This window comes from Buteo buteo, chromosome 20, assembly GCF_964188355.1.
Source record: "Buteo buteo chromosome 20, bButBut1.hap1.1, whole genome shotgun sequence".
In the NCBI taxonomy this organism is placed as follows: domain Eukaryota; kingdom Metazoa; phylum Chordata; class Aves; order Accipitriformes; family Accipitridae; genus Buteo; species Buteo buteo.
In genome coordinates, this window is record NC_134190.1 from 16,486,210 (window position 1) to 16,505,033 (window position 18,824).

General features: G+C 35.9%; 1 protein-coding gene across 6 annotated transcripts in view; it reads right to left on the reverse strand.

Annotated features, from left to right (window-relative positions):
• RELCH (RAB11 binding and LisH domain, coiled-coil and HEAT repeat containing) overlaps window positions 1–18,824 on the reverse strand; it is an 86,140-nt gene that overhangs the window by 39,848 nt on the left and 27,468 nt on the right. For 4 of the 6 annotated variants that reach the window (XR_012653790.1, XR_012653791.1, XM_075052490.1 and 1 more), the window contains exons 6-11: window positions 16,710–16,913; window positions 16,527–16,618; window positions 15,248–15,556; window positions 10,822–10,897; window positions 10,338–10,433; window positions 1,354–1,466 (exon numbers count right to left, since the gene is read on the reverse strand). Coding sequence is in view for 3 of the 6 variants with exons in the window: in XM_075052490.1 (XP_074908591.1) it covers window positions 1,354–1,466; window positions 10,338–10,433; window positions 10,822–10,897; window positions 15,248–15,556; window positions 16,527–16,618; window positions 16,710–16,913 (890 nt within the window). In the remaining 3 variants the exon portion in view is untranslated. Of the gene's footprint in view, window positions 1–1,353; window positions 1,467–4,056; window positions 4,190–10,337; window positions 10,434–10,821; window positions 10,898–15,247; window positions 15,557–16,526; window positions 16,619–16,709; window positions 16,914–18,824 lie in introns of those variants that run through there. The other 2 variants (XM_075052491.1, XM_075052492.1) reach the window with 2 other exon arrangements.

Genomic DNA, 18,824 nt, shown 5'->3' on the forward strand with positions numbered 1-18,824 from the left:
GAGATTATGGCAGAATATTCTTCCCAAATTTCTGATGAAAATGAGTTATTTTTAGGTATAAATCTCTACCTCACAACAAAGAATGAACAAATTCAAGGAAAAAGAAGCTTGGATTTTCTTCTTTCTCAGCTGCTGAAGACACACACCTAACTGCAGCTAAACAGGGATATGAAAAATCTACATGATAGGCCACCAATCCTGTGACAAATTAAGTACAAGAGATTACAAGCAAGATGTAATTTCCTTCCCCTCTCAACCACAAAATAATTTAGCTTCAATCTGCATGGGACATTCAAAATATTTTAGATAATGATAGATGTTTCAGAAGCAGATTTCTAATAAATCTGAAGTAGAACAAGGACTGCATCTTTTTGTAATTTCAGTCTGCATGATGCCACTGTGCTACAAGTTGCTTTTATTTATTTATTTATTTATGCATTTTTTTGTCTCCAAAGCCATCTCTTTCAATTGTACCTCATCTCTAAATTTTACCATGGGAACAATTTAGAAAGACACCAGAACACTTAAGTTTCAGAGAATCTTCAAAAGGAATGCTTTCCATCTATTTCATAATGCCTATTTTGTCTGAAGACAGACTAGAGCAATGACAGATACAGATGCTTTACAAAACACCTCTAATGAAGATAATGAAAAATCTTTTCACAGTTAGAGAAGGAAACATACCAGCTAGGGTACTGTCTTTCAACCTTAAGGATATTCTTACCAAGATCGGTAGAAACAAAGTCAGATTTCCTGAGTACTAAGGAAGAACTAAGTTTATAAAACAAAATAAAAAAAAAAATACTTTGTTTCAAAGTCTTAACCAAAATAAAACAAAGCTCTTAACAGTTGTCAGAACTAAATCACCGCTTCAGTCTTCTGAATTTTTTATTGCTACCATAGTACTGAACCGCAAGTAGGAAGAGTACTATTTTCTCATCCTATTTTCCCCAACTAAACATGGTAGTTAACTTACATAAAGATCACTAAGATAGACTAATACAGAGGTTTAAAAAAAGCTGGTTTGATTTCTGTATCAGTCATTGCTAAGAATTATGATCTTAAAGCTCAATTTAACAAAGCATTTCAGTTCATCTTTAAACAGAAAAGGAACTGAAATGTTACACTAAAGCTTACCAAGCACATTCTTACATTTCAGTAACTAGAAAGTATGGGTCATGGAAATGGAAAGTCCTGAAGTCCACAGAAATTTGTCAACACTATACCAGCAAAATATCAGCTTAAGTGAAACTTGGTTAAAATCATCCAATAATATCCAGTTTCTATTAGTTCTGCTTCTTTGACAAAGAAAAAAGTTCCTTCTTGTCCCGCAACACACAAACGCAAACACACCTTTGCTCATCATCTGGTCGTTTGATCAAATTGAACAGTATGTGTAGAAGCTGATCTCTCTCTTTGGGTTCAGGATGGAGGCAGGCGGTACACAGTATGAGTGGGATCAATTCCTAAAAAGTTGTGGGTAGGGGAAAACCAAACAAAGTGAAAATGCTTTGGGCATATATTCATTAACGGGAAAATAAACTAAGAAGAAAAATCTAGCCACATAACATCAAAACAGTTAGAGAAGATTTTTTAGAGTCTCGATCTCTTATTAAGTGACCTGAAAAAAGTGAAGGTCTACAAAGGTTAGAATTATTTTCCTGCTAGGAAAGATCAGGGGAGAACAAGCACATAAAATAAAAAGCTCTGCAAAGACTACAATTAACATATGCAGGTCACCTGTAACCAGACTTAGAGGACAATCATGGTTTAAATTGTCTTCACTACCTACTGAACTGAAGCAGGCTCCACAGACATCTGTGGAACAAAGCTCCTACAGAAAAAGCTATTTCTGATGCCATGGAGTTAAAGATTAAAATTTCCAATTAAGCATGCACGCAGTTTTGTGCACAAGTTTGAATAAGCACTGAGAATCATACATTGGTAAAGGTGACTGCAGACAGATATCCTCTATTTTGTGTTGACTGAGAACTACATGATTTTTTAAAATGCTTGTTGTGAATTTCTTTTTAGAGGAATTCAATTCCCTTAAGGAACTATCAAGAAAATACTGCATAAAACACTAACGGAAAGAAAATATAAGGCTGTTCACAATAGTGAAGACCTCCTTCTTTCTAAATATGCCTTCAAAGCTCATGGTATTCATTCCCAGAAGAAACAAATGTTTCTAATGTTTCTAAACGTCTCATGGACTGGAAGTCCCTTTCCTTGACCTTGTTGATGTGAGCCTTTAATCCAATTGAATTTGGAAGACACACAATTTCTATGTGATTTAAAATCTTAGGAACAAACATCACACTGGGAGGTTGGGGGAAAAGAACAAGACAAACCTAGGTGTCTGCAGAGAAACCATGGGCAAGTAATCCGGAGACTTCCCCTCCCACCTGCCGCATACTTTCGAACCACTTTCAGCAGACAAGCTTTTTCTGAATTAATAAGCCATGACAAATAAGCAGATGACAGTGGGAAATACTTCTGAAATAACTAGGAAAGATTATACAAAGCCCGGAAAAATCTATAGTTATTTGTAATAACTTTGCGGGGAGGTACCAATTTCTTCTTGCAGACATTCAAAGTGACCTATTCATGATCTTGAGAGTAAGCCTATTAAACAAGCTGGACATGTGGAAACAACATTAAAAGACACCCTCGCTGCTCAACTTGTATTAAAAGACACCCTTGCTGCTCAACTTGTATTAAAAGAAAGACACCCTCGCTGCTCAACTTGTATTTTCCTGAACAGCAATTACTACATTTATTTTAAACATAGAACAATATTCTATTTTAGAGCACTACCTAAGCTAGTCAACTCCTGATAGGCTTTTGTTTTCATTTTACAAAAATTGTACTCAGCGTGCTATTTTCCCCCCCTGAAGAAGACTGAGACACATCCTAAAATGTATTTTAACATTCTGGAAGATATTTTTGGCAATATTTAACCCAATTATGGCATAGATTAGGGAATTTATGGTAAGACAGAGGAATTGATGTAGAAATATCCTACTCACTGCTTAAAAAATCTCAAAGTACAGATGGAGAAATGAGAAATAAATTTGAACAATTTGGACATTTCTATTTCTCAATATTTTAAACTAAGCCAGTTTTGGGGTTTGTTTTTAAATAAGTGTAGCACAACGCAGATTAATGTGAATTGAAAACCTTTGTTGAAGAAACTTTACAAATTACATCGCAGTAAGAGCTACATAACTTTCTTCAGCTGAAAGCTCCTTTCCCTCTAGAATTTGCATGTTAGTTTTTATCTTTTGTATACCTAACATTCAGGTTACGTGCATTTGAAGTTCTGAAAACGCAGAGGCTTAATCTATTTAACTTTTTTTTTGTACTTCACAGAAGCATTTTCTCTTCTGCAAACACTGTTTTAACTCAAAAAGATTTGAAAAAAATATTATAAAAATAACCCCCCTTTGCCATTCTAAATACCACTACTTACGCATTAAGCTAAGATCTTTTAAAGAGGAAATCAGACTGCAATTTGTAGATACACAACATAATTACTAACTTCACCATAAATAATATAGGTCACGGAAAAACCTTTAAATCAAAATAAACCTGTGTTACTTTGCTGAGATCTACCTTTCTGAAATCTACCCTGAGTTCACTTTATCCAACTGCTCTTGCAATCATTCTTAAGTACTCCATATAAAGATTTTTTTTTAAAAAGAATATATCCCATGAAATGGGACATGTATTTTTTTTTATGATCTGGGGTTTTTGTTTCATCTGTTGAAACCATCACACTGACTTCACTTTCCTAGTATGTTTGAGTATCTACTCAAAAATCTCAACTGCTCACCCAGAACTACTGCTAGATTTCAAACAGAGTCATGAGCTTTTTTTTCTTTTAAAGCTTCTTTTCAAATTTAAGGAAGTTAACAAAGTTGATTTTTCCAGCTGACTCTGTATGAAAGGAAAACACCTCCAAATATTCACCTAGATACTACTACCTTGTGTGTGAAAGGCTAACGAGTAACCTAACACCATTGACATGGGGCAGATACAAGGCTGGTTCTTTACCTTGCAGAAAGCTGGTTATTATAGCTGACGGAATTAGCTGTTTGTTCTTGTCCATTGGTCACATTCTTTCATGCATACTATGGGAGAAGAGAGTGTTCTCTGCATCGCTGCATCAGTGCTTCTACAGTTCCTTCTATTAAGGGGAGTGGAGAAACAGTGAGAAGTCTTGAACAGTGTTTTATGTGCTCCCTATAGACTTAATGGACAGGAGGGTAAAACTGGAGGCGAAAGGGACTTTCTGTGGGACAAGAACAACAAAACTGCTCTCATAGATGGACAAACCAGGTCAGGTGAAGTCTCCCAAAGACTTAAAAGGGGACAGATTCTTCTCGGGATACTCAGGATCATTAAGAACAAAAAACAACCTACAGGCAGGTTTGAGCTCATTCCTTCCTGTTGCTAAGGGCCACGCCTCAGATGTAGACTTGTTTAATAAATCTCAGATTTTTCATTCTCAAAAAAAGCAGAGAAGTGCTGTAGAAAGTGGTAATTTTCCAATAAGAAACAATAATATTAGCAGTTCGCTGTTTAAATTCAAGAGGAGGGTTCATAACATTGTTATGGAGACTGTATATAATTATTAATAATCAAGGAGAGGACTTCCAGTGCTATTTGAAACACTCTGCCTTCCTTGGGAAGGAATACCACTTGTGCTGACAGTCATAAAGCAAGAACATAAATTTTAAATAAACCAACCACCTTCCCTCTATTTAAGTTGGGATCCTTCCTAACTGTCTTGTTCATCCCCAAGTCCCTCTTTTCCCTTTTGCCTCTGACTTAGGAAAAATGATTAGTTCCTGTTGGTATTAGTCAACAATAACAGGAGAATTGACTTTCATAACTATGACACTGTTTTTCCATTAGATGCCAAGCAGACTGCCATTATAACATCATCAGCATTTGCAACTCGATGAAATAAAATATCATGCGTCAGAAGTCTCACCTCCACTACTGAAAAGGCAAGTTCATATCTGAGGCAGTTTATATCTGTGAGATACTCAGATGTAGAATAGAGAGAAAATAGTTATTTTGTTTTTACTGTGAGATAGGCTACATACAGGTGAATGACGGACAAAGCTATGAAGCTGACCTAATGCATTGCACAGAAGAACTGAAACAGCCCATCTTCTCTCTGTTCTACCTCTGCTTACCTGTCCACATAGGTCTACCCAAAGAAAAATTCCATTTTTTTTCATCATAGTACCTTTGGACAACTTCTCCCTAACTTACAACAACATGTTCCATTATCTTTGAACAGGATTCACTATCTGAGCTGATTTAAGTTCTCAATAAAGGCAACATTTACGTATGGAGCAGCTCTTCATTATGGTCAAAAGAAGGTGGCTTTTTAATGGTAACTGGTATCACCTCAACTATAGGTAAAACAGTTCCTCCTACATATTAAAAGCATTAAAACAAAATATTAAAGTTTGTGTTTTTTTAAAATGCAGCCTATAGCAAACATTTGTCTATTTTTCTGACAATTTTCTTACAAGGTAGCAAGAAATTTTCTATCTGTATTGTTGCCTTTGTTATAACTTTTCTGTTTAATGTTCTGACAAAAGTCTTCTACAACTTAGTTTCTCTCACTAATTAGTGTCTTTTTGTTGGAGTACTCATAAGCAAAATAATTATCTCAAAGTATAAAGTTAATTAGTGTTAAGTGTCAAGACTAGTTATTTCAATAGCTTAGGATAGTAATCTTTTTTATTATTTCAAATATTTATGTAATAATATGGCAAACAGCTGACAACATAATATATAAACCAGAATGACATTATGATTGATTTTGTAAATGTGCTCTTTCAATCTTCTCTAATAGTCAATGCTTATATTGTGAACCAATGTTATGTTAAAATTCTTCTGTAACTTAGCCTCTGAAAACCAGTAAATAAAATCAAATAATCTTATCTGCAGCAACTGAAATAGGTGCAGGTACTAAACAAACTACTGATATGGAGTCTCTTGTGCAAGAAGGTATTTGAAGTTCAGAATTCATCCTTTTAGTTTCAAAATGAAAAAATATTTAATCATAGGATTAATACATGACTCAGAACTTTGTGCTACTCATCTTACTAATATTAAAATTACAACTATAATTACATTTCATGGGATGAGACTATTATTCCAGGATCCAAATTAAGCCTCTTGTAGATCCCAAAGGGATGCTTTTACATAAGAATCAATGCAGATATGGGTGTGAAAAAACTTTGTATTTCTTTGTTTATATCTATTATTTACCTACATATAAAACTAGTAATAATTGGCAATTCAATTCATAAACATTAAAGTCAACTCCTTTAATAAACATTAAATTCAATCCATGAATTATGTTATGCTTAAAGACATGGTGTTGAAAGACATCAGCTTTCAGACTACAGTTGAAAAGGATACTCTGTGAGATTGAGCTATTTCATTCTAAGAAAACTACACTAGCCCCTCATATCCAGAGAGGGAAACTAAAGGACTTAAATTACAAAATGGTTATGTGTGTCTCTCGTGTGTGGGGGGCAACCCCACACCTAAACAAAAAAAGCTCCCAAACCAAAACCAACACCCCATGCAAACCAGAAGAGAACCAGCAAACAGGCTGTGGTCAACACTACCCCTATTTTTCAGAAACACAATCTATAAAAGCCTACCACAATCTAAGTTTTACAGAGTAACAGAAAGTATTTTAAGCGTTCATTTAAATTTTTCTATTCTTCACTATTCTGTGAAATAGAAACACTGTTTAAAGATACTGATGGCTGACAATTTTCATGCCGAGGAACTCTAAACTTACATGCCTTTAGCCATATCCAACCAGAATGACATTTGCTTGACACAGCCACTAGAAACAGCCACTTAAATATACTGCCAAGCTCTGACACAGCATTCTTTTACATTTTTTAACAAAGCCAATTATTTCATGGCTTTTAAATTGTAAGACTGAGATGAAAATCTGTAATAAGCTGTTCAGCTCTACTGTGTTTTAAGAGACTGCTACCTACAAAAAAATGCCAGAGAATTAAAGTGCCTCGGTGATGTCTACGCATAGCTACTACACATTAACGTGAACAGTCTACAGCATTACTTTCTTCTAGCAGAGTCGAGAATGGCACCCGTTCAGAGTTTGAAGATTCAGCACTACCTTTGCTTCAACTTTACAAAGAAATAAAAGCAAAACTCTACTCTTAACATATTGAACTCTAGATAAATAACAGTTTCTTAGTATAAAAATTTAGTGGTGCACATTTAGTAAACCATTACTATCATGATTTTGCTAAGTTTGTGTAACACAAATGAAAGTTACAGAAACTAACCCTGGAATAATAGGCGAGATGAAAGGTATAAATAATTAAGGAAAAGTGTTTCTTGATTAAGAGCAAGAGTAACAAGATCCTGATACTAAGCCAAAAAGTTTACTCTGGCACAAACTCCGCTAAAGGACTACATACTGCAGAACACAGAAGTTGTACATACAAACAAGGTTACTCCTGTTACCTGACAAAAAGATATCGATTTCTACATCTTATAAAGGGTGAGAAATCAGTATGGCACTGATTAGTTATTGCAAAAATTTTAGAAGACTGCTTTTCTCTAATTACATTGTAGCCAAAGGAATCTTTTTATCTTCTTGACAGATAGAAGGTGGCTGATTTTTTTTTTTTAATATTAACTGTGTTTTAGTTTTAAGTGGTAAAAACACAATTGAGGAAGCAGATTCCAATGCAGATGAAATTTTATGAACTCAAGCTGCTCATCTGCAAGAAGTGTTATCACAGACTGCATACCCAGCCACAGGGTTTTTTTTGAAGAATAGGGTTTTAGCAGTTTTGTTACTGTTCATTCAAATTAGTATCTGGCTTGCAGTATCTCCTTTGTTTGTGGGTGCATTCACATACAAATCTAAATATTGACATACATGTTTTCAAGCAGTTAGGATAAACTAGACACTTGGGAAAAAAAACAAAATTAAATTTATATGTTGATACATGGAATTTTAATGACTATGAATTGCTTTCAGGCAATTATCCTATATTATGCATTATTGATTTTACCCAGTTGAACTGCTCTTTTAGAAACAACTAAAATTACCTTCTCAGCCACCCTACTCAATATTGTATTTTTCCTTCTTTCTTATCTTCCATTGGAACCTAAACTACAGACATTGAAGAACAATTAAAGCTGCACCAATGCAGAAAAATAACGTAATTTCAGAAACGCATCAGACATTCCGACACTAACTGATCATTCTGCTGTCAACTGTAATATTTACTGGACCACTTATTACCAAGGCAGGCAGGCTGCTACTGACCTTAAGAGGGTTAAAAGCATTGGTGAAATGGCTTCTGAATCTCTGGTAAAGGACAATACCTACTGAGAGACCGTCAACCTCCATAAACCCAGTTACTGCAAAATGAAAATGTATACCACAACACTTTCAGCTTAAGATCTTGCAAGCCATTTCAACATGATGGATGCTTAAAGAAAAAAGATAGGTTCTTTAGGGAGTCATTACAAAATTATGTTTATTTCTCACTTCTAACACACTGACAGTGTAAGATCTTAAATACTACTACTGTGTATTTTCACTTTGGTGATAACTTTGCATTACAACCTGAGCCTGTTACACATCTTTCTAAAATTAGTGATGTTTTGGTACATTTTTACACCACTTGTCTGTAAAATTACGCTAAGACTCTCTCATGATAAGGTTGTTTTTGGACAAGACCCAAAGTTGTACCTTGTTGAAAAGAGTCCAGTTCTTAGGTTAGCTTTTCGTAATACTGATATTAATAAATACTAACAGATGGTCTACCCAAGTTTTCCTTCAAATTCCATGACTACATCTGAAAGAACATTACAATAGTTATAGCAATGGGTGGTAACTGAGAAGAGCTATTTTTAAAGCAAATTTCAATTGGAACGTTAAGCATCCCCATGCAATCCAGTTACACAATTCTCACTTGCGGCTTTTTGAATCAAATTGAAACAGATGATCTGTTTAAGGCAAAAATACATGTAATCAAATGTAACTTGAACTGTAAAACAAAGTAAATATAAAATAGCCTAAAAAGTCACAGAAATATTAAATGCATTACACAGATTATGCTACAAGCTGTGAAAAGAAGCCAAAATACCACATCCTGCCAAGCAGAGGGAAGGAAAGGAATAAATAAGAAATCAGAAATTAAGCACTGATCCAGGAACGTTCACAGAATTATTCTGAAAGACTATTAACAGAACCATTTCCAGAGCACCCAGTTAACACCCCCACCCCCTCAGAAAAAAAAAAACCTTTTATAAAGTTTGAGACTTTCAAAACGTGGTACATCTCAAACTCACCATGTCAACTCCTGATAATTAGTCATATGTTATAAAATTTTAGATTATAGGATCAGTACAAATTTCTTGAGGATTTTTCAAAGCCTTAAAATGAACTTATGCAAAACACACTACTAAGTCTACCATACTGTAGGTCCCCTCAACAAGGACTAAAACTTACTCAACAAACTATGCTTCTTCAAACCCTTTATTTTGGTGTCAACTACAAGGCCATTGAATTTTTGTTTGATATATTTTCTGATTTTTATTTTTTTTACACATTTGGTAGTGTGCAATATTTACAACAAAGCAATACAAAACCAGTCATTTTTTTTCCATCTTCAATAACAGTCTTCCTTTTCTATACTATATATTATGAATGGTTATGCAAAACACCATCTTCATTTACATTCAAAATAAAAATTACCTCTTCATAATTTTGTTTAGCTTCATTTTAAATTTAAGAAAAACACATAAGCAAGATTGCTAATTTTCTTATGAACCTTATCTTGGCTGATAAATGGAGCTTCTAAAAAAAGACAGTAAAATAAATTTTTTGTTGAAGTACATAGTGCTGCAAAAGAACCTGAACATGAATCCTTGTTAAAACTGATAAAATAAACCAAATTTAATGTTTGAACTTATAACCTCTGCTCTTTATAACACACATTAACCATGGTCTTCTCTAATGAAAACATTTGTGCTACCACAAACAGATGGACCTACAGTAACAGTTACTCTTGCTGAATGCTAATGGGTGCCTTAAGCAAAGGAAGAAATATTAGGATACCATGCAGGTTTACTGAACTCACCTGACAGAGGTGTAAAACCATTTTCTAGAAGCAGAGATGCATGCACAAAAGTAAGAACATGATTGCAAGTAACAGACTTTCATGAAATTAGACACATCATCTTCAAAATGAAGAAAGCATCCTGGTAAACAAAAAAAGTAAAATTTCAGGGTTCCTCACCTCTCGCTTTGCAAGCAGCACATTAGGAACAATATGAGGCAGGCAGCGTCCCAACATTAACATGACACTTTTTTCACTGTCTGCAATCCGAGATACCTAGAAAACCAAGTTGTTTGTTTGGTTTCTTCAAATGAAACACAGGAACAGAAAAATATTCTTTCAAAGGAATTATAAGAACTGCAACAGGCTGATCACTTACCAGAAAATATTTAATTTACTCACAGACATTAAGCCAAGTTTTTGTAACTTCAAAAGCATGAATCCACTTGTGTGACTCAGAACTTCCCAGTAATTACATGTCTATCACTAGCTTTCATATTTAAGCTAAAATCCGAAACAATATCCTTATCTCAAGTTTCATGCACGTAAATTTATCTCGCCATATATGTTAGTAAGTCTTGTTTCAAAGCCATTAGTGCTTGTTTAACTATTGCTGCCATGCAGAATAAAGGATCTTCTAGTTTATGTCAACTGGGAAATATACCTCTGATCCCAAACGGCTGTCTGCTGACATCCGACAGAAAGACAGTAGTGCTTGATGGAAAGCTGGTGACAATTTCCTGAAATATCGTCAAAAAGGGAGGGGGGGGAAAAAGCATAGATAAGAAAGGTGACTGAACAAGTCCTTTCACTCTGGTTTGATCAGCTAAATAAAATGACATTCAGCAAGCATGTTTTACATGAAGCATACTGCAGAAGTTTTGGTTTAAAATTATATTTGACTGTTAGGGTGTTTAGTTTGTAGCAAGAAAAAAAGTGGGTGTCCTAATTAAGAAGTGACTTCTAGTTCTGAAAAATGTAACATCTTCCAAATTGCTGCACAGACAAAAATAGGACTAACGCATGAAGAAAAGGAAGCTTTAGCAATACAAGAGGAAGCATACAATTATGCAAACCGGGGAGGAGGGGGCAGAAATCACAAGAAACAGTATTTTTTGCTTAATGCTCTGATTCTGCATATTGCATAAAAACATTTGAGTCAGTCACTTAAAACTTCAGGATTAAACAGAAATTGCTCAACTGCCACTTTGGGATCTAAACATTGGATTCAAACATATAGCGAGAACCTCAAAACTAACCTTAAATTGCTGTCCAATCCCTAATGTAGATGTATATCTGTAGAAGTACTGCCTCATGGCCGTGCACAGCACCAGCCAACACAGCTGAGCTACTCAAAGCCTTAAGCATACACATAAAACCCTGATAAGAGTCTCAAAACAACCTTGTCCGAGAAGGGTAATTTGGCAGAAATGTTCTCAGAAAACAATTACCAGACTGACCATTACATAAAACAGACAAGCACCATCAGCAGCAGCATCCTATTTTTCCCAGTAATGATAACTCCCTCTGCCTTATCTGAGGCCTGTATTTAGATGCTAATCTAACACTGCCTCATCCACTATGCTCAAAGAGGAAAAAGAACATTTCTCTTTCAAAACACGCACAGAAATCATCTCATTCTATATCATCATGATCATCTGCTGTTTGAATCCTCTAATGACACTATATGAGTTTAAGGTAGGGGGTGACTCCTATTTCTTATATGGAAAGTGGTTATCACCTTTCAACTCTTAAAAATGTTTTTTGTACCCTTGAGCACAGAAAATCCTACACATGTGCAATTATGTGTATGGACACATATGTTTTTATCTAATAGACTGAAACATCACACTATTTCTGTGTGAAAATACATCATCATTCACCCTTTTCTAACCAAAAAAAGCACATTAAGAATCTAAGTTCCTACTTATAATTGTTTAAACTAATCCAGGAGGACATGGGTAAATATACCAGAGTAGTTTTCCTCTTCCGACTATTTACAAAATATGATAAATAAGAGTATGTTTATTACTTAAAATCAAGTTTTTTCTTGACAGTATGGGTTTTTAAAACACGTTTTAAATTTTAATGAAGTAAGTTGGTTTTAGTTCCAATCAGCTTGATTTTGTGCAAGGGTTCACCTTAAAAAAGTTACTAAACAACTCGGATGGTAGTGAGTTGTAAAGGACTTGTGTTTAACAATATGTTAGTCCTTATTCTGTAAAAGTATTCCTGAATGACAGATTTACAGGCTCTACTCAAGGCTTTAAGGTTTATTTACACCGGGAGAACAGGAGCAAGTGTTGCAAAGCAGCAGCTTACCATTAAAAGAACGGCAAGGCCTTGCCCAGCCCTTTGCCCAGGCTCTCCTTTACCTCAGCATTTGAGCCGCAGAACACCAGATCCTTCCCCACTTGAAACCTTAATTAAAATCCTACATAAGTGCAAAGTTCTATCCCCATTTTGCAGAGACTGAAAACTAACTAAGTATGACAATATGACACTGAATTTCCCTGTGGGTTAATTAACAGCAAGCTCCAGGCAGCATGGATCCCATTACGATTGCTGGCTCTATTTAGAGTCAAGAAAGCGTCTCCTTGATGAAGTCTAGTAAAATCCTTCATAGCTATGCTGGACAGAAACAATGACAGACCCAGGCCTCTTGCACACGAAGCACTACTAATCTATTCCATTTAACACTGGGACAACAAGAGAGTCAATTCACTGAAAAAGTCAGGAGTGACTGCTACATACAGAAAACACCTTGTATTTGGTGCAAACCACAACACCTAAAATAAGTTGAATAAATACACGTGGTGCAGTCTATTTAAACCGCTGCTAGTGCTTTCTACTGCAATCTGTTGGACGAGGCATTTTTCCAACGATGGCCACGTCCTTGGTTGTGGGCGCGCACGCACAGCTGCTCCGAGCGCAGTCACACAAAGCAGGCTCGCTTGCACTTCTATCCTCTCTTCCCATCTGGGCAAGGTTTATGCCAAGAATCCACTCCCTAGCTACACTACTAACAATCTTGCCTTTTAGGATAGAGTCTTAGTTTTTAATACCTCTTAATACATTCTGAATAAATTGTAGTAATTGGCTTCTACAAATAACCACCCCAGACTGAAATAAATAACTATCCAGCACTTCTATCATGCTGCTTCTCCCACATATCTCAAAATACTTAACAAATAATAGAATTCTAATGAAAAAATTTACTGTATTATTACAAATCAAGTGCATAATCCAGGAAAACAATTTAGTGATACAGAACTATAAAACACTGTATCAAATATGGTTTCCTTTGACCCTTCACTGACACGTTAAGCCCAAAACTCAGTACAAAAATAGCCACGTATTACACTTGCATTACTTATTTCTGCAGTGAACTGCATTTGAGGGGACCTCTGAAGTTAACTCAATAGGGATTCAAGGCTTTAATCAACTACTTTTCACATAAATCCATGTGTAGTTATATTTAAAAGAGCTGTGAGCAGCAAAACAAATTTTGTTTTTCTAGAGACTATTGTCATAAATCCCACTGGAGATACTCATAGTTCCTTCCACACTAAGTGATCTCACCCTATTTTGATACCCATCCTCACTACCCCCAAACCATCGATCTAAAATTCATGCACTTAATGCCTCGCAGAACTCCCAATTATTCTGAGGAAAAAGAAACTTGCAACAAGCCACAGACAAAAGTAGACAAATTTATGGCAATCAACGTACGACAGCCATAAGTTTTAATTATTACATAGTCATTACACATTCCGCCAGAAAATGAAAGAAATTTAAAAAAAAATAAAAATCTGGAAAGCTTAAAAGGAACCACTGCAAATTTTCCAGAAAAATCTAAGTCAAGTTTTACTTTCCTGTTAAACACTAGCATATTCAATTAGGAGAGAAGAAATTTTTAGTAAGACTCAGACTCTAAGGTACTATATTCAGAAATCAGAAATCTTTCCTCCTGTTCAATTCTGAAGTTAAGATATCACTGAAAAAGTGCCCCTGGCCCTAGGACTCAGTGCAGAAGTTACGGAAATCCAGAGAAAACAGACAAGATACATAGGGTTTGCAGGAAAATTTAATTACTAGCAGAGGTAGAAACTCTTGTTTTTTCTTCTTCTTGCCCCCACCCCCCCCCGCTTGTACTGATTTTCCATCTGCACAGAACATCACACATAGATTTCTCCTTGGTATTTTCATGTGGAAGATAATTCTAGAAACATATTACTGTATCAACACCAGCAAAATAACGCTAAGGGAACTGACAAAATACAAAGCAGAATGGCTACCTGCTCCCTGAGGAACAGCAACGGTAAGACCGTAAAGTGAGCTACTTGGGCATCTTTGTCTACAATGGTAATTTTAGAAGTTGTACATACTCTCATTAAGTTTGAGGTCTGTGTTACTCCTGATGGCTACACAGTGGTTTATCTACTACTTAACGAACATGTTACTTCCCCTCTTCACTATAACGATTAAAAGACTGTGTAGACTGGAGGCCCTTTCTCAAAAACAGTCAGACATACAAACTCAGGCTCCATGTAATAACACAATAGGAGTACCCCATTTTTATTAAAAGAATCATAGTTACCCAGTGAAGGGTTCCCCCAAATTCAAAACTCAAAAAGCAGAATGTCATCGAATACCCCTTCTGATTATTAAAAATAAAAAATAAAAAAAAATCATACAGCTCTCTTAAATACTCTAGGAGAGTTATACACATCTACATAGGAAAATTTAAAAGAGAATGGAAATATCCTGTCTTCCCATTCACCACTTTGATTTTAGCTTTTTTTTTTTGTTGCAAGGAACAGGACTGGTTTTAGAAACAAGTAGGAGGTAAAAAGAAACCCTTAAACTTAATACTAAAAATGTAGGTTTGCCAAATGTACTCCTTCCTAAAAAGATTAGGAACAACATGAAAATATCAGCACTGTACCCTAAAGGTATGTTAAGTCTTTTATTTGCATTCAAAACACAAATGATCTATGAGTTCTGCAGAATTTCATTGTTAGAAAAATCTCTATCCACTGTACAAGAGTTTTTAATTAAAGCATTTCAGTTTAAAACTTATCACTAACCTATTAGGTTTATCGAAGTGGACTGCAGCTTTAGTTGATGGAGCACAAGAGGACAGCTTCTCTGTTTCTTTACAGGGCACAGAATTTAGCATATCATCTTTAGAAGTCCTTGAATCCACTTCAGCTGACAAGGAAAGGCTTGTTTCCTCAGTGTTTCCAAGTTTGTTGTCATTCTCAGAGCTCTTGATATCCAAGTACCGTCCATTGTCCTCTGAGACTGTGAGAGGCACTTGTTTTAAAGAAGGATGGGGAGCTACACCATAAACTGTTGACACAGCAAAGTTTTCATTCTTGAGAAAATCTATTTCACTAAAAAAGGAAAAGCAAAGAATGAAATATTTTTGTAGCTTTCCTGAGAAGGTTCTTGGAATCACAAGGCTGGAGCACAGAAATACGGACAACATATTGAAGAGCTCCCTCTTCAACTCCACTATGTTCAAAAATTCCTTTAATATAAATAACTTGTATCACACAAGCTGTTTTAAGGAGCACTGGTTTAATGGAGTTCTTTAGTCAATAATTAGTAGTAGGAAAAATGTTGCACTCAGAGTGAATCAACGAAACAAGTGAATAACAACAGTGTTATCTGCTTCCGGCTGAAATCTTCGCACTAAGACACAAAGTGTCACAAGACAGAACTCTATCTGGGACGCAAAACTTAAAAATACTGTAGTGGTGAATTAATATATACTTCCCTACCTGGCTTTGAAATGGTAACTATGCAAGTCAATAAAGCCACTTAAAAATTATGCACTTGCCCATATGTTGTATTGGTTTATTTCTTAAGAGGAATGATTATCTTATAGCTTTGACCAAACTTTTAAAGTCTTTTTTTTTGTTTTTCTTAAAGATACTGTCATTTCTACTAGGTTTGCTCTCTAGAAAGAAAAACTGTGTTGAAATAAGTCGTTAAACCAAACATCTTTCTGTTTGCAAGCTGTACCCACCACAGTAGTGAGTGAAATAAAGCTGACTGAAGAGAAAACCTAAGCAAAACACATCAGATACGATTCTGTTTTCAAAGTAGTAAATAAAGAAGTTGCATTGAAAGAACAAAACTGATTGCAAAATTAAATGATGTAGGTTATAAAAGGGAAATAGTCAGTTTGAAGTCTCTTCCTTTTTCTAAATCAAACACCACATATTAAAAAGGAAGGACAGCCCCTGCTCTGAAGAAATTTTACAAGCATAAGTTGTACGTTTTCATGTATGTTCTAGAAAAACATTGAGAAGTTATTCCAACTTTTAACAGCAGTTTAGCAGATTGATAAGTACATACCTCTCAAGTCTTTGGATTTGTTCCATCAAAGACCATTTCTCATTGTTTAACACACTAATTTGATCTTCTAATTTTTGCACTATTAAACATTGCTAAATACAAGATAGAAACAAAAGAGTTTAGTACAATATACTTAAGTAGTACTGCAAACAGCTGAAACTTTTCTTCTGTACAATCTCTTACTTCTATTGACTGTGGTGTTGTTTCAAATACAGGGACGCTCCCAAGTATAGGAGTAGCAGCCTCTAACTCATCATCTTCTACACCAACTGATACATCCACCACATCTCTTGCAGTAACATGATGGTTTCCAAAGTCACGATAGAGTTGTAACAGGTCAGGAGGTTTTGGAATGTTCAATCCTACATCATCCCAAAGTTCAAAATCCTTCAAAGGAATAAAAGAAACTAAAGCATACAATATACTTCCTTTTATTTTCGTTTCTATTCCTCATTTGACTGCAGGTCTTACAACAGCAAAATAATCACATCAAGATTACATTGTAGTAAAGGACATGAAAGCTTAAATCAGATAGCAAGAAACAAAAGTAGAAAAAGGATCCATTTCACGACCCAAAGCAGTTTCACCCTCAAGGTGGCTCTAGGTAATGTACTAAAAAGAGGACATTCCAAAAACACATAGATCACAATGTATTTCTTCTAGGACATTAATGCTTTTTAGAATCAGATATAACGTTGATCAAATTCTAGCAGAAGCCAGTGCAGTTGACAGAAGGCTTTCTACTGATAGGGGTATTGTTTTGTTTCCATCTCATTCACAAGAACATGTGTAGTTTTCCAGAAGCAGACAGTCAAATAGCTTTGTATATGACTGATAGACACGGTGCATATTCTCAGTGAAATTTGGACATAACTGTATTAATTGTGTAGAGGTGTAAGCACTACTAGGGCCTCCTGTCTCAAACCATCACTATATGTCATTCCTTTTCTCACTGACATGTTACCATCCTATTATTACAAGATTATTCCATGTCCAAATATATAAATAAGCATGTGCACTGTTTTAGAATCACAGAATCATAGAATGGTTTGGGTTGGAAGGGATCTGAAAGATCACCTAGTTCCAACCCCCCTGCCATGGGCAGGGACACCTTCCACTAGACCAGGCTGCTCCAAGCCCCATCCAACCTGGCCTTGAACACTGCCAGGGATGGGGCATCCACAGCCCCTCTGGGCAACCTGTTCCAGTGCCTCACCACCTGCACAGGGAAGAACTTCTTCCTGACATCTAATCTAAATCTACCCTCTTTCAGTTTAAAGCCATTAGCCCTCGTCCTATCACTACATGCCCTTGTAAAAAGTCCCTCTCTGGGAATAGAGGGCTGCCGTAAGGTCTCCCGGGAGCCTTCTCTTCTCTGGGCTGAACAACCCCAACTCTTTCAGCCTGTCTTCATAGGAGAGGTGCTCCAGCCCTCTGGTCATCTTTGTGGCTGCTCCAACAGGTCCATGTCCTTCTTATGCTGGGGGGCCCAGAGCTGAACGCAGCACTCCAGGTGGGGTCTCACCAGAGCAGAGCAGAGGGGCAGAATCACCTCCCTCGACCTGCTCGCCGCGCTTCTTTTGATGCGGCCCACAATGGGATTGGCTTTCTGGGTTGTGAGCGCACATTGCTGGCTCATACTCAGTTTTTCATCCGCTAATACCCCCAAGTCCTCCTCCGCAGGGCTGCTCTCAATCCACTCATCACCCAGCCTGTATTTGTGCTTGGGATTGCCCCGACCCACGTGCAGGACCTTGCACTTGGCCTTGTTGAACTTCATGAGGTTCGCACAGGCCCACCTCTCAAGTCTGTCAAGGTCCTTCTGGATGGAATACATCCAGGACTTATACAGGTTATACAGGAGTTGTGATGGTCTCTTTAATGACATTAAATTTCAATTTTTAATTTTATTTTTTTTCTAAACTTTTTTCCTACTGTTCACTATATTTTTCCACAGTCTGGTTACATATACCTATTCAAAGAAAGGTTATTTTGTGAAAGAATGATGTGAATAATCTAGAAAAAAAATGTGCATTCTATGTGTTAATTGTAGTACGTTTATATTTACATTTTAAATTAAGAAATTTACTTTTTTTTTTGTAATTTTCTTACAACATAAAACATTTTCAGTTGAGAACACATAAAAAGTAAGGATAAATTATTCATCTTTTCTCTTCTGGGGGCTGTATCCTCACAAGTATTTGTATGAAACCTAGCACTGTTAAACTCAAATCTTAAGTGGATTATCCAGAAATTTTATTTAAGAACTCATTTTCTTTACAGATTAGGATATGAACT